Here is a 13,763-nt window from a genome sequence, read left to right as displayed (position 1 = left end):
AGTTCTTTACTTTATTCCAATATCAGCATTACAGGTAGAGAATACAGTGTGCTGTGTGGTGTTACAGGTAGAGAATACAGCGTGCTGTGTGGTGTTACAGGTAGAGAATACAGTGTGCTGTGTGGTGTTACAGGTAGAGAATACAGCGTGCTGTGTGGTGTTACAGGTAGAGAATACTGTGCTGTGTGGTGTTACAGGTAGATAATACAGCGTGCTGTGTGGTGTTACAGGTAGAGAATACAGCGTGCTGTGTGGTGTTACAGGTAGAGAATACAGTGTGCTGTGTGGTGTTACAGCTAGAGAATACAGTGTGCTGTGTGGTGTTACAGGTAGAGAATACAGTGTGCTGTGTGGTGTTACAGGCAGAGAATACAGTGTGCTGTGTGGTGTTACAGGTAGAGAATACAGTGTGCTGTGTGGTGTTACAGGTAGAGAATACAGTGTGCTGTGTGGTGTTACAGGCAGAGAATACAGTGTGCTGTGTGGTGTTACAGGCAGAGAATACAGTGTGCTGTGTGGTGTTACAGGTAGAGAATACAGTGTGCTGTGTGGTGTTACAGGTAGAGAATACAGCGTGCTGTGTGGTGTTACAGGTAGAGAATACAGCGTGCTGTGTGGTGTTACAGGTAGAGAATACAGCGTGCTGTGTGGTGTTACAGGTAGAGAATACAGCGCGCTGTGTGGTGTTACAGGTAGAGAATACAGTGTGCTGTGTGGTGTTACAGGTAGAGAATACAGCGTGCTGTGTGGTGTTACAGGTAGAGAGTACAGAGAGTAAAAAAATAGAAACATTATGGGTCTTAGAAGAATATGTAAGCAAAACACCATATTTCAGAGAGTTGGGAAGGGGTTAAACTGTATCCATCCTTTCTCCAAAAATATTATTATCTTTCTTTTTTTTTTTTTGTAAAGCAGGTGGATGCAGACTGCATCTTAAGAAACTGCAGACTCATAGTTGAGTTCATCCAGTAGTTCACTATAGGACCTTTGTATTAGGGGGATTAACCATCCATAGCGACTCACACTGTGCTCACCCTGCAGTGACTGCAGACACAAGCTCTGGAGGTAAAACACAGTTAAACATTGAAAGTCGAGTTCTAATGATCTGAATAATGTTCAAAGTCTGTGTCTCAGCATCCACATTAAAGGGCTGAACTACTTTAGATCCTTTCCTTCTGTGACATGGGCTGCAGTGGTTTTGGTTAAAGTCTGGTTTAGATAACTCATTTGCAAGTACTTAGGCTTCCATCAGACAAATTTTGTGACAGTGTTTTTCTAGGCTGAAGGCCTTAGGGGACCCTTAGGGCCCAGGTAGGACTTTAACCCTCTTCCTGCAAATTTAATGATGATATTTGTTAACTGAGCAATACTTCATTTCCCCTCTGGAGGCGCTGCAGGGAAACACTCTCCGTCTTGTTCTTCCATAGATTGATGGTGGTCACAGCAGAAAGACATGCTGTGAACAACTAGACCAGATTTACATCTGCGTAAGATCCATTGTACTCTTGTTATACCATGACACTTTATTTTACTATGTATCAATGCTTTTTACAATAGTTTACACTATTTAACAATGAAGTCACTGTACATAATCCACTGTACACTATATCAACAATCTGCATTTACAAAAATAATACTCCGAAGCGTTCACTATGCTCACATCTGGGCATCTACTATGTGCACATCAGCAATAAATAAGAAAGCCAATGACTTGTCTCCCCTTTACAATTGCTTCTCCGAGCCGAGGTTTGTCCTTTTCACCAATGCTTCCCGGGTGTCCGACTGCCACTGCTGCACAAGGTCTGTAGGGGTTTTACCATCCTGGGTCACACACAAAGGAGAATTGGGGTTACTTGGATGACCAATAGCCTTACTCTTCATCCAACTTCTTCAGTAGCCTGTATTGCTGAACAATAGGTCTCGAGCATGCTCAAGTTGTGTTAATTTCTATTAGGGATTCTTCATTCATGGCAGTGTTCTTATGCAATATTGTGAGTGAGTCCACTGTCTTGGATTAGAACCCCCCCAACATGAATGGTCTCGGGATGCTTTACTGTTGGCAAAACACAGGACCCCCCCAACATGAATGGTCTCGGGATGCTTTACTGTTGGCAAAACACAGGACCCCCCCAACATGAATGGTCTCGGGATGCTTTACTGTTGGCAAAACACAGGACCCCCAACATGAATGGTCTCGGGATGCTTTACTGTTGGCATAACACAGGACCCCCCCCCCCCCCAACATGAATGGTCTCGGGTTGCTTTACTGTTGGCATAACACAGGACCCCCCCCCCCAACATGAATGGTCTCGGGATGCTTTACTGTTGGCATAACACAGGACCCCCCCCCCCAACATGAATGGTCTCGGGATGCTTTACTGTTGGCATAACACAGGACCCCCCCAACATGAATGGTCTCGGGATGCTTTACTGTTGGCATAACACAGGACCCCCCCAACATGAATGGTCTCGGGATGCTTTACTGTTGGCATAACACAGGACCCCCCCCCCCCCCAACATGAATGGTCTCGGGATGCTTTACTGTTGGCATAACACAGGACCCCCCCAACATGAATGGTCTCGGGATGCTTTACTGTTGGCATAACACAGGACCCCCCCAACATGAATGGTCTCGGGATGCTTTACTGTTGGCACAGGATTCATGCTCGTTTCTTCTTCTCTGGACAGTCATTCTTCCAGATGTCCCTAACAGTCTGGAGAAGTCTGATCCCTGTAATGTCAGTCCGTCCTTGAAGTTTTTCTTGGACAGAAGTAAGTTGTTTGCTGCTCTTCCTGACTCCACGTCATGCTCCAAAAACCTTTGCCTTACTATGCGTGCAGATACATTGACACCTGCCTTCTGCCATTCCTGAACAGCTTCTGTTCAGGAATCTGTAGCTGAATTTACTTTAAGTGTGCCTTCACATGTACTGTATTGCAATGGATTTCACGCTGTGAGTTCCGCATAGAAATCCAATGTGATACTGTGTACTGTTATGGCCTATGGGCTCTACATTCTTACAGTAAATTTTCATTCCGCTGGGGGAATGTAGCCATGGCCTACTTAACTCAGCATCTGCCGGGCTAAAACATTACCGATCTGCACCCCAGCTTGCTTCTCTGGCTCCCGGGTCACTGACGTTCTGCTCAGCCATTCGGTGTATCGTCACACCACAGCCACTGATTGGCTAAGTAACATCGGTGCAGCCTATGCCTGATGCTGCAGCTACGTTAATTTACGATCAAGGATAACACAGGCGCTGAAGCTGCGCCTGTGTCATCCGCGGCGGGTCCTGGCTATCAGTGATAGCCGGGGACCCGCCACAACTCTCAGCCCCGCTCCGGTGCTGAGAGTTAACCCTATAGATACTGCGGTCAGCACGACCGCAGCATATATATGGCTCCAAACAGAGAATTCTCCCTCTACAGAGGGAGAATTCTCTGCCAGTGTCCATTGGGGCTCTGCAAAGTGATCACAGAGCCCCGATGGTAGCCATGGAAACCGGAAGCCTGAGGCTTTCGGTTTCCTGTCTACAGAGGCTGGCGGGGGGAGGGAAGGCAGGGCTCGCGGCCATTCGCTCTGCGCCCTCCCCTCTCTCCCCTGCCGCTGTCACAAGATTGTAACAGCAGCAGGGGACAGAGGAGAGGGGGCAGACATAGAGACATCAGCTTATGGGATCATTATGATCCCATAAGCTGATGTCCAAAATGACCTGGGCATTGATGTATCAATGACCCCAGGTTGTGAAAGGGTTAAGTAGGCTGTAGCCTACTTAAAGGGAACCAATGAGCTCTCCCCCTGCCTCGCGCTTGGGATTAAAATGCATTTTACTGGACGTGAAAACCAGAGAGCCCAGAACCCCCAACACCACAGGAGACCCACCTGCCAGGTGCTGTAGTCGTTCTGGGAGGCCAGTCAGTACAAATGTACTGATTGGTTCCCTTTAACAGAAGAAGACAATGATTTCAAGCCCCATCCCCCGTCTGCTATAATTCAATCAGCTTGACAGAGAGTTATCAGCTGCCTTGTCCTCGATAACACTTTCCCCTGCGCTAGCGAGAAGACGCTGATCGATGTTAGTGGTAGGGCTGAAAGTCAGTGGAAATAGTGTTTTGGTGATAAAGTTAATTTTCCTGGCAAGGAATAAGTCTACATTTTATTGTATTTCATCTGATCACGCTTCATAACAATCTATACTTAATGCAAATTGCCACTATAAAAACTGAAGCCAAAAAATCTAAATTTGTGTCAGCTTCAAAACTTTTGGCCATGACTGCATCAAACCACAGGATGTGCTTGTTTCCTAGGAAATGCTGTTAATGACCTTTGTTTAGGACTGTATCAATGGGAATTAAAGGGTTTTTTTCTGGTTAAGTAAAATACATGTTAAACCATCCCCCCTGCTGGAGACTTATAATTTGTTCTTTATTTGTTATTTTTCAGTCTCCTTCCCCCAGTTCTGCTGCTGCTTTCTGCTGAAGACACAGAAAACTGTGTGTGAGCTGTTCAATCTGTCACCGCTCTAAACTCCCCCCCCCTCCCTTCCGAGATGACTCATGTAAACAGCGTCTCTGCACTCTTTAATGCCAGGAAGATTAGTCACAGCAAGTTCACCAGCAACTTGACCTCAGATTAACCCTCCTGGCATTACAAAGTTCAGAATCAGACAGCCAGGAACTTTGTTTACATGTGCCGTCTCGGGAGGGAGGAGGGGGAGACATTAAACAGCTCACACACAGTTTTCTGTGTCTTCAGCAAGAAGCAGCAGACTAAGAACTGGGAGAAGGAGACTGAATAGATAATAACAAGTATGGAAGGAAATATTAGTCTCCAGGAGGGGGGGGGGGGGTTAACACATATTTAACCCAAGTGGAAGACCCCTTTAACCTCCTTCTCCATAGGTGACTGCAATTGGATAATGTATTCTCTGAAATAGTCAACACTTCTGCATCTGGCTATATAGCAAAGGCTGGTCATTCCTTACACCATTCATAAAGGACTCTAGATGTCATCAAGTTATACTTACTCCATTCTTTGTCATCATGTTGGCTCCGTATATTATCAGCATTTTGATAATTTTATACCGGTTAAGTCTGACGGCATCATGTAACGCGGTGTCACCTTCCTGCAACCAAAAAGTATAGTGTTAATAAGCCCATCAAACAAACCCAGATAGAAAATGTGGACACCTGAAAAAGGATCTTGTGTCCCGTACAGTAAAGCTTACCCTGTCCTTGGAGTTTATGTCCACCCCAGTGGCAATGAGATGTTCCACTATGTCTGCATGGCCTGTACGGGTAGCCACATGCAGTGGAGTACTGCGAACCTGAAAAATTTTGCAAAAAATTAACTAAACCCAAAAAATAACAATTACTATAGGCGATAGAAAGAAAAGCAAAAACATTCATTATACATATAAAAAATCATAACAAGTCTATTTTTTTTAATAGACTTGCTGCTTTGTTAGTAGAGATAAGTGGAACTCGAGGATACTCGAGTCTGATCATTCGGCAAATCGGCCATAAGCTGTATCCATGTTTTCCTTAGGCCTGCATCCAACTTCTTCAGCCACCAGTAATCAAATGACAAACAATCGGACTTGCTCATGCTCCAGTTGTACTCATCTCTATTTGTTAGTATACAGGTTGCAGTGCATATTCTTTAACCTTGAGTTAGTATTAGTATATATTACCTTGTCTTTTACATTGATTTCAGCCCCGTTGTCTTGGAGAAGCTTTACAATATCCAGCTTACCGCCGCGGCAGGCCCAGTGAATGGCTGTGCTATCCAGCTACATGAAAAAGATTTTGAAGTCTTGTTATTATTTTTTTTGGGGGGGGGGGGGGGGTCATTTTCAGCAGTTAAGGGTTAATTTGATCTCTAATGATGGTCAGGTCAGGGGGTTAATGTCACTATCCATGGGGGTCCATAACATGTTGTGGGTGTCTATGGCGCAGTAGATGCAGTACTCCATCAGGTTGATCGTTCTGCTTTTATGATGTTGCATGGGATTAATGAATGTTAATATGACTAGAGGCTTAGAGCAAAAAATGAGAAAAACAGACCACAGAATACGGATATGGATGGAGGTGCACAGAGATGTAATGGTCCATTACTCAAAGAATCAAGCCCCAAAAGGCAATAAAAATACTGACTCATCCTCTGCACATATACACCACAACCTTGGGACACTTCCCCTTTCTGTGGGTGGCGGGTCCTACTATCCGAGAGGGTCACTACACCGCTCTGGCCATCTGTGACTACATCATCTGTGACACTATCCCAAGGGACCCGGTAGCAACCCAGCAGGACACTGACCACAGAGGAAAAGGGTACAACCGCCCTTACACCTTAAAAGCAGGCGTGCCATCACACCTGTGTGCCCACCAGGCACTGGCGTCATGTGACAACATAATAAGGTCCGGCTGTATCTCGGCCATCCACCACCGGAGTGGCGTCACACTACAACACCTAGCAAGTGAGTGGCCGTCCCACCACTGTAACACCATCCGGGGGCTCACCACATAGGAAGGTGATGTCTTACCCGATCCATAAAGTTGATAGAGCATCCACTGTCTATGAGTTTCTTGATGATTTCTACGTGTCCTTCCAGGGAAGCTCTATGGAGAGCCGTCCTCTTGAACTGTTAAAATAAAGCCAGTGCTTTAAAATAGGCTTTATACCGGTGGTGAGGAACCCGCGGCCCTCCACCTGTTGCCAAACTACAATTCTTATCATGCCTGGGCAGCCTTTGGTTATCCAGGCATGATAAGAATTTTTGTTTGGCAACAGCTGGACGGCCGCGGGTTCCCCACCACTGCTTTATACACAATAGCTAACTTAGGTGACCAAGTGTTATTCCAGTGACAGAGTGGACTGGTAACATGCTCAATACTCTCTATAGTGGTGTTCAACCTGCAGATAATTCTTACAAAAGTCCCTTAAAGAGTCCTCCGTCCTTGATCTCACCCCTACACCTAGCCCGGGACTTTCACGTGTAATTTAAATTAGTTACCACTATGGATTCCTGAGGCTTTGGTGCCGCTATTTATAAGCTAATAAATAAATAATTACAGGGACGTCACATGAGCGGATCGCCTTACAGGCCGTCTGCTAATATGTGCAGTGCTTGCGGCCTTCAATCATGTTGCCGGTAGACTGGGCCAATCATAATGATTGTTGTGATTATCGAACATAGAACATAATCCCGGGCAAACCTCTGGCTCAGGCTACGGAATGGAATGCAAAAAGTGGGCCAAGAAATGTCTTGATGACATACAAATGTCTTGGAGTGAGCGAGCCAAGAAGACTATTTTAGATACCTCATCACAAGTGTCTGGAGAGCCACCATCTTCCAAGTACCTCTCGATTATATTCATCTTTCCTTCAACCGCGGCTTTCAGGAATGTCTCGGGGCTGATCGGTCCTGTCTATAGGGAAATAATTATCCTATAATTATTGGTTGTATATCATTGTTGACATGGCTTTTTATTGCAATATGTAAATGAATACATTGATATCAGACTACTCCGATATAAACACTCTCTTCAGAACACCCTGTTATTAACCTATCGGTTTCTCAAATAATTCGAGGTTGTGCCATATGTCTTCAAGGTTAGTTACAAACCAAACTCCACTTTATTGTACGTAACATTTCTCCTTACATCATATGGTGCCTTGTTTACCATTGGTGGAGGCCCCAGCAGTGGTGTAGCTACCATGTAGGCAGACCATGCAACTGCTACGGGCCCGTGCCTGTCTGCCTCCATGGTAGCTACGGCTCAAAGCACCCACATCCACCTCCACTGGCAGGGCTCCCTGCCAGTCTCTCTTGTGGCAGGAGCCAGCATTGCACCTCCAGCTACAAGAGGCCCCCACCCCATCCACAAACATGACCCGAACAGAACGACACGGGACTGTGCTGGGTCATGTGAGTATCAGGGGGCCTGTATAGAATATATGAATGTTAGCTATGCCCCTGGGCCCCAGCACTAGTGTTGGGCGGACATGCTGAACCATTCCAGTTTGGCAACATTCTCCAAATCCGAACGTTCAGCATTTGAGTACCAGTGGCTGTAGAAGATAGATGCCACCCTAGGGCTGCCAGGAAATCATGGATGTTGCCTAGGGCTGTATCCATGTTTTCCAGGACTACGTTTCCGAACCCAAACAGTTGGTAAGTCCATTCAACACAACCCAGCATAATTTTATGAATATGCAAATAAGACATACTTACAATTTCCTCCTCCTCTGGCTTCGGTTCTGGAGCCACTACTTGGGACATCCGCTTCTTGCGCTCTTGTCTCCTTTTGCGGATTTCAATGAGGTTTTGTATTCCACCAACATCTACTATCTCCTTTCGCAAATCCACAGAGGTCTTCCGCACTCGATCTTCGCCCTGTATGCATTAAGTGCATTATAACCTGCAGGCCTGTTATCCTAAAGACAACGTGTCATCTGAAAATAACCTATTGTTTAAATCAAGGTTTTATGTTACATATATGTTTAAAGAAGTTTAGGTGATTATTGTTTTCCTAATTTTCTTTGTTACTATGTATATTAGAAAATATTGCAGTTTTCATTCTGGCTACTAGGCCTAAAAATAAGCTGAAACTTCCTGTTCTGTACAGATCATTGTCCAGCAATGCCCTCCTTATCATCACAGACAGAAGTATAGTTATAGGTGACAGCAGTATATAGATAACACAGACAGGAGTATGGTGATAGGTGACAGCAGTATATAGATAACACAGACAGGAGTATAGTGATAGGTGACAGCAGTATATAGATAACACAGACAGGAGTATGGTGATAGGTGACAGCAGTATATAGATAACACAGACAGGAGTATGGTGATAGGTGACAGCAGTATATACATAACACAGACAGGAGTATAGTGATAGGTGACAGCAGTATATAGATAACACAGACAGGAGTATAGTGATAGATGACAGCAGTATATAGATAACACAGACAGGAGTATTGTGATAAGTGACAGTAGTATATAGATAACAGAGATACACACAATAGCTTTTACTTACAACTCAGCATCTGGCTCCCAGTACAATGACATCTATAAGGGCCACTGAGCATGCCCAGAAACCGAATGGAACAGGTTCTGATTATTGTGCCCTTTATATTGTCCATGCAGAAGCATATCTCTGAAAGCTGTTAGTAAAGCTCAGGTAAGATGGCTACTCCTCTGACCATAAACAGAAACAAATATTTTTAAAAAATTCCAAAAAAGGCATGTTTCAGTACCTGACTCTTTCCTCCAACCTCAAAAATAATTAGATTGTTGGCCAATCTTACAGAAATCTTCAGATTTGGCCAACTTCTATCTATTTTGTATGGCCATTATATGGATGACAAATGAGGAAGCACTACAGTTCCTCCATCTTTTGCCTAAATCTCTCAAAGTCATCTGTTTTAAGGGCTGCCCAATGTCTGCGGCTATGTGTGTACAGCTGCTCTGTGCAATAATGTGAGAGTGGAAGACTGATGAAGGGAATTTATCACAGTAACCTGAGAGTGAAACGTTGTCTGCTTGAGTCCAGAAGCAAGAGCAAAAGAATATGATATGAAAGATAGATAGATAGATAGATAGATAGATAGATAGATAGATAGATAGACGATAAAATAGGTAGATATTAGACAGGTAAATACATAGATAGGAAATAGATACCTTTAAGTTTGCAAGATTGCGATTGACTGGGGGTTTGAAGTTCTCTTCATTCTGGTCGAATTCATTCCGGTCTATGTCAATCACACCCATCTTCCGGAAGCGAGGTTTCATCATCTAGAATAGATAGAGCCAAGTGTGTCCATTTAAGATTGCCATATTACAAAAGAAAGAATAGATAAGTAGAAATGTCATAGAAGCTAATAAGATATTGATGATAATAGTTATAGAGGTATAGTCCTAAACCAATGAATAGCATTATTATTTGATTAATATATAAATCTCTCTCTCTATATATATATATATATATATATATATATCACCAGCGTTGTATCTTACCACTATTATTTATAAGCCGTGTTGTGGTGTATTATTTTTTGGACGTCTTACAAACCTTTCGTGTGACTGGTGATTACGCTGCTGACACTGATGTTTGCTATCAGATTACCTGAATGATACCAGTAATATTATATGGTACTACTGACTATACTGTATGTGATCAGCGCACAGCATTCATCTTTATTTTTTTTAATTATAATACTTATATACTTTATCTATCTATCTATCTATCTATCTATCTATCTATCTATCTATCTATCTATCTATCTACAGTATCTATCTATCTATCTATCTATCTATCTATCTATCTATCTATCTATTATCAATGTATCTACCTATCTTTATATCATCTATCTATTTATCTTACATCTATCTATCTATGGGTCCATTTATACAGAAAGATTATCTGCCATAGATTTGAAGCCAAAGCCAGGAATGGATTTGAAAAGAGGAAAAATCTCAGGCTTTCCTTTATGACCTGATCCCTGTTTAAATCTTTGGCAGATAATCTGTCAGATAATCTTTCTATGTAAATGGACCCTATCTCCTATCAATCTATCTCCTATCTATCTATCTATCTATCTATCTATCTATCTATCTATCTATCTATCTCCTATCAATCTATCTCCTATCTATCTATCTCCTATCAATCTATCTCCTATCTATCTATCTATCTATCTATCTATCTATCTATCTATCTATCTCCTATCTCCTATCTATCTATCTCCTATCAATCTATCTCCTATCAATCTATCTCCTATCTATCTATCTCCTATCAATCTATCTCCTATCTATCTATCTATCTATCTATCTATCTCCTATCTATCTATCTATCTATCTATCTATCTACTATCTATCTATCTATCTATCTATCTCCTATCAATCTATCTCCTATCTATCTATCTATCTATCAATCTATCTCCTATCTATCTATCTATCTATCTCCTATCTATCTATCTCCTATCAATCTATCTCCTATCTATCTATCTATCTATCTATCTATCTATCTATCTATCTATCTATCTCCTATCTATCTATCTCCTATCAATCTATCTCCTATCTATCTATCTATCTATCTATCTCCTATCAATCTATCTCCTATCTATCTATCTATCTATCTATCAATCTATCTCCTATCTATCTATCTATCTATCTATCTATCTATCTATCTATCTATCTCCTATCAATCTATCTCCTATCTATATATCATCTGTCTGCCTGTCTATCTATCTATCTATCTATCTATCTATCTATCTCCTCTCTATCTATCTATCTATCTATCTATCTATCTATCTATCTATCTATCTATCCATCATCTATCTATCTATCTCCTATCTATCTATCTATCTATCTATCTATCTATCTATCAATCTATCTCCTATCTATCATCTATCTATCTATCAATCAATCAATCAATCAATCAATCAATCAATCAATCTATCTCCTATCTATCTATCTATCTATCTATCTATCAATCTATCTCCTATCTATCTCCTATCTATCTATCTATCTCCTATCTATCTATCTATCTATCTATCTATCTATCTATCTCCTATCTATCTATCTATTTATCTATCTATCTCCTATCTATCTATCTATCTATCTATCTATCTATCTATCTATCATCTATCTGTCTGCCGGTCTGTCTATCTATCTGTCTATCTATCTATTAATTCTCTCTACTTATTTTTACCTGTAGCGTAAAATTGTACAAACTACTAAATTGTACTAAATTTTTAGCCTTTTTTTAAAACTGCGACTCCTACGTAATATAATGGTATGCACAGACATAGTTAAACAATCATCTTATTATACAAATAAGAACAGTCTATACTGCATCATTATCATCATGTTTAGCTATGAAAGAAAGAAAATAACCAAAACTAGACTTAAAAAAAAAAATATATATATATAACACTTATGTAAAAACAGAAAAGCTTTTACAAAATAAATATATAAACCAGAACGTTTCAGAAAAGTAAATAATGCTCTGACTATAACAAAATCTTTACTATACGGTAATATGCAACAAATACAATATATCTTTTGGACACAATAATCTTTGTATGTTATAAATGTAAAGAGTTTTGCATTGGACTGATATAAAGATACCACTGACCTCATTTTCTTCCAGTTCCAGCTTTTGGTCTATTATCTCGGTCGCCCATTTCACGTTGTCCTCCATTTCTAATATTCCAAAACTGAATTGCGAATGAAAACCTTTGTTGGTGCTGAATGCCAGGTGTATGTGTATGGTTTATGTATGTATAGTGTATGTATAGTGTATGTATGTACTGTATGGTGTATGTATATGGTATATTGGATGTAACAGAGAGGGAGATGTTATTAGAGGATGAGGAGAGCTGGGATTCTCAGGGTACTTTATAGAGAACGTCCAGGGGCGGCTCCACCCATCTCTCTTTCAGAAGATTCAGGACCCAACATTCCCAAACCAACAGGTGTAGCCTTCATGCACATGACCTGGGAGCCTGCGGCATGAGCTCATCCTGCCACATTATGTCATGTCTCTCGCCCTGACCTTATGTCACATTTACACCCCCTCCTAAAGAGCCTCATGTCACAACAGTAGCAGGATCACCCTCACTTCTCGTACTTTGAGAAGAACGGAGCATACTATCCCCGGCCGCAAAAATTCTGAGACAACATATAACAATATTATTAGTTTAAAAAAAAATTACTAAAACGATACAGATATAATGCAAATATTTAACATTAAAATAAAATAATTGTAACAATAATAAAATAAATAATGATAATATTTCAGACACCAAACAAGTTAGGTGCAGGAAGAATGTGTGTAGTGTGTTATATGTTTTTTGTTTTTATTAATGTTAAGAAAATAATATTATGAACAGAATTGTAAAAAGTAATAAGGGCCTATGGCAGAACTGGTGAGAGGGCCTCATTCTTAAATAGCCACCATTCTATGTTCATCATGGTCATTGCTGTGTCTACAGGAGAGTGGTCCTTGCTGATAAGAGCTTACACTCTACAGAAGGGGCCCTGCCCATAAGAGCTTACACTCTACAGGAGAGCGGTCCCTGCCCAAAAGAGCTTACACTCTACAGGAGAGAGGATCCTGCCCATAAGAGCTTACACTCTACAGGAGAGAGGACCCTGCCCATAAGAGCTTACACTCTACAGGAGAGAGGACCCTGCCCATAAGAGCTTACACTCTATAGGAGAGAGGTCACCGCCCATAAGAGCTTACACTCTACAGGAGAGAGGACCCTGCCCATAAGAGCTTACACTCTACAGGAGAGAGGACCCTGATCATAAAAGCTTACACTCTACAGGAGAGAGGTCACCGCCCATAAGAGCTTACACTCTACAGGAGAGAGGACCCTGCCCATAAGAGCTTACACTCTACAGGAGAGAGGTCCCTGCCCATAAGAGCTTACACTCTACAGGAGAGAGGACCCTGATCATAAAAGCTTACACTCTACAGGAGAGAGGGCCCTGTCCATAAGAACTTACACTCTACAGAAGAGAGGACCCTGCCCATAAGAGCTTACACTCTACAGAAGAGAGGACCCAAAAAGCTTACACTCTACAGGAGAGAGGACCCTGCCCATAAGAGCTTACACTCTACAGGAGAGAGGGCCCTGTCCATAAGAGCTTACACTCTACAGAAGAGAGGACCCTGCCCATAAGAGCTTACACTCTACAGAAGAGAGGACCCTGCCCATAAAAGCTTACACTCTACAGGAGAGAGGACCC

At 41.9% G+C, this 13,763-nt stretch overlaps 1 protein-coding gene across 1 annotated transcript; it reads right to left on the bottom strand.

The window, feature by feature from the left end:
* Positions 1-1,503: 1,503 nt before the first annotated feature.
* Positions 1,504-12,389, bottom strand: ANKRD2 (ankyrin repeat domain 2). Its single transcript, XM_069978898.1, has 9 exons — positions 12,142-12,389; positions 9,687-9,800; positions 8,238-8,399; positions 7,324-7,431; positions 6,546-6,644; positions 5,694-5,792; positions 5,229-5,327; positions 5,028-5,126; positions 1,504-1,821 (listed from the first exon to the last, which is right to left on the bottom strand). The coding sequence occupies exons 1-9, from the start codon at positions 12,205-12,207 to the stop codon at positions 1,723-1,725; spliced, it is 945 nt and encodes a 314-aa protein (XP_069834999.1). The 5' UTR covers positions 12,208-12,389; the 3' UTR covers positions 1,504-1,722.
* Between the last annotated feature and the right edge of the window lie 1,374 nt (positions 12,390-13,763).

This window comes from Dendropsophus ebraccatus, chromosome 8 (assembly GCF_027789765.1).
Source record: "Dendropsophus ebraccatus isolate aDenEbr1 chromosome 8, aDenEbr1.pat, whole genome shotgun sequence".
NCBI classification, from domain to species: domain Eukaryota; kingdom Metazoa; phylum Chordata; class Amphibia; order Anura; family Hylidae; genus Dendropsophus; species Dendropsophus ebraccatus.
The sequence above is the reverse complement of the archived record's forward strand: the minus strand, read 5'-3'. Positions and strand labels throughout refer to the sequence as shown.

Excerpts from the sequence above, each read along its gene's own strand:
- ANKRD2 (XM_069978898.1), bottom strand. The coding sequence starts at position 12,207 with ATGGAGGACAACGTGAAATGGGCGACCGAGATAATAGACCAAAAGCTG. Across the intron at positions 9,801-12,141 it reads TGGAACTGGAAGAAAATGAG|ATGATGAAACCTCGCTTCCG; the intron begins GTCAGTGGTATC and ends TATCTATTCTAG. Across the intron at positions 1,822-5,027 it reads ACATGATGACAAAGAATGGA|GATGGTAAAACCCCTACAGA; the intron begins GTAAGTATAACT and ends TGTGTGACCCAG.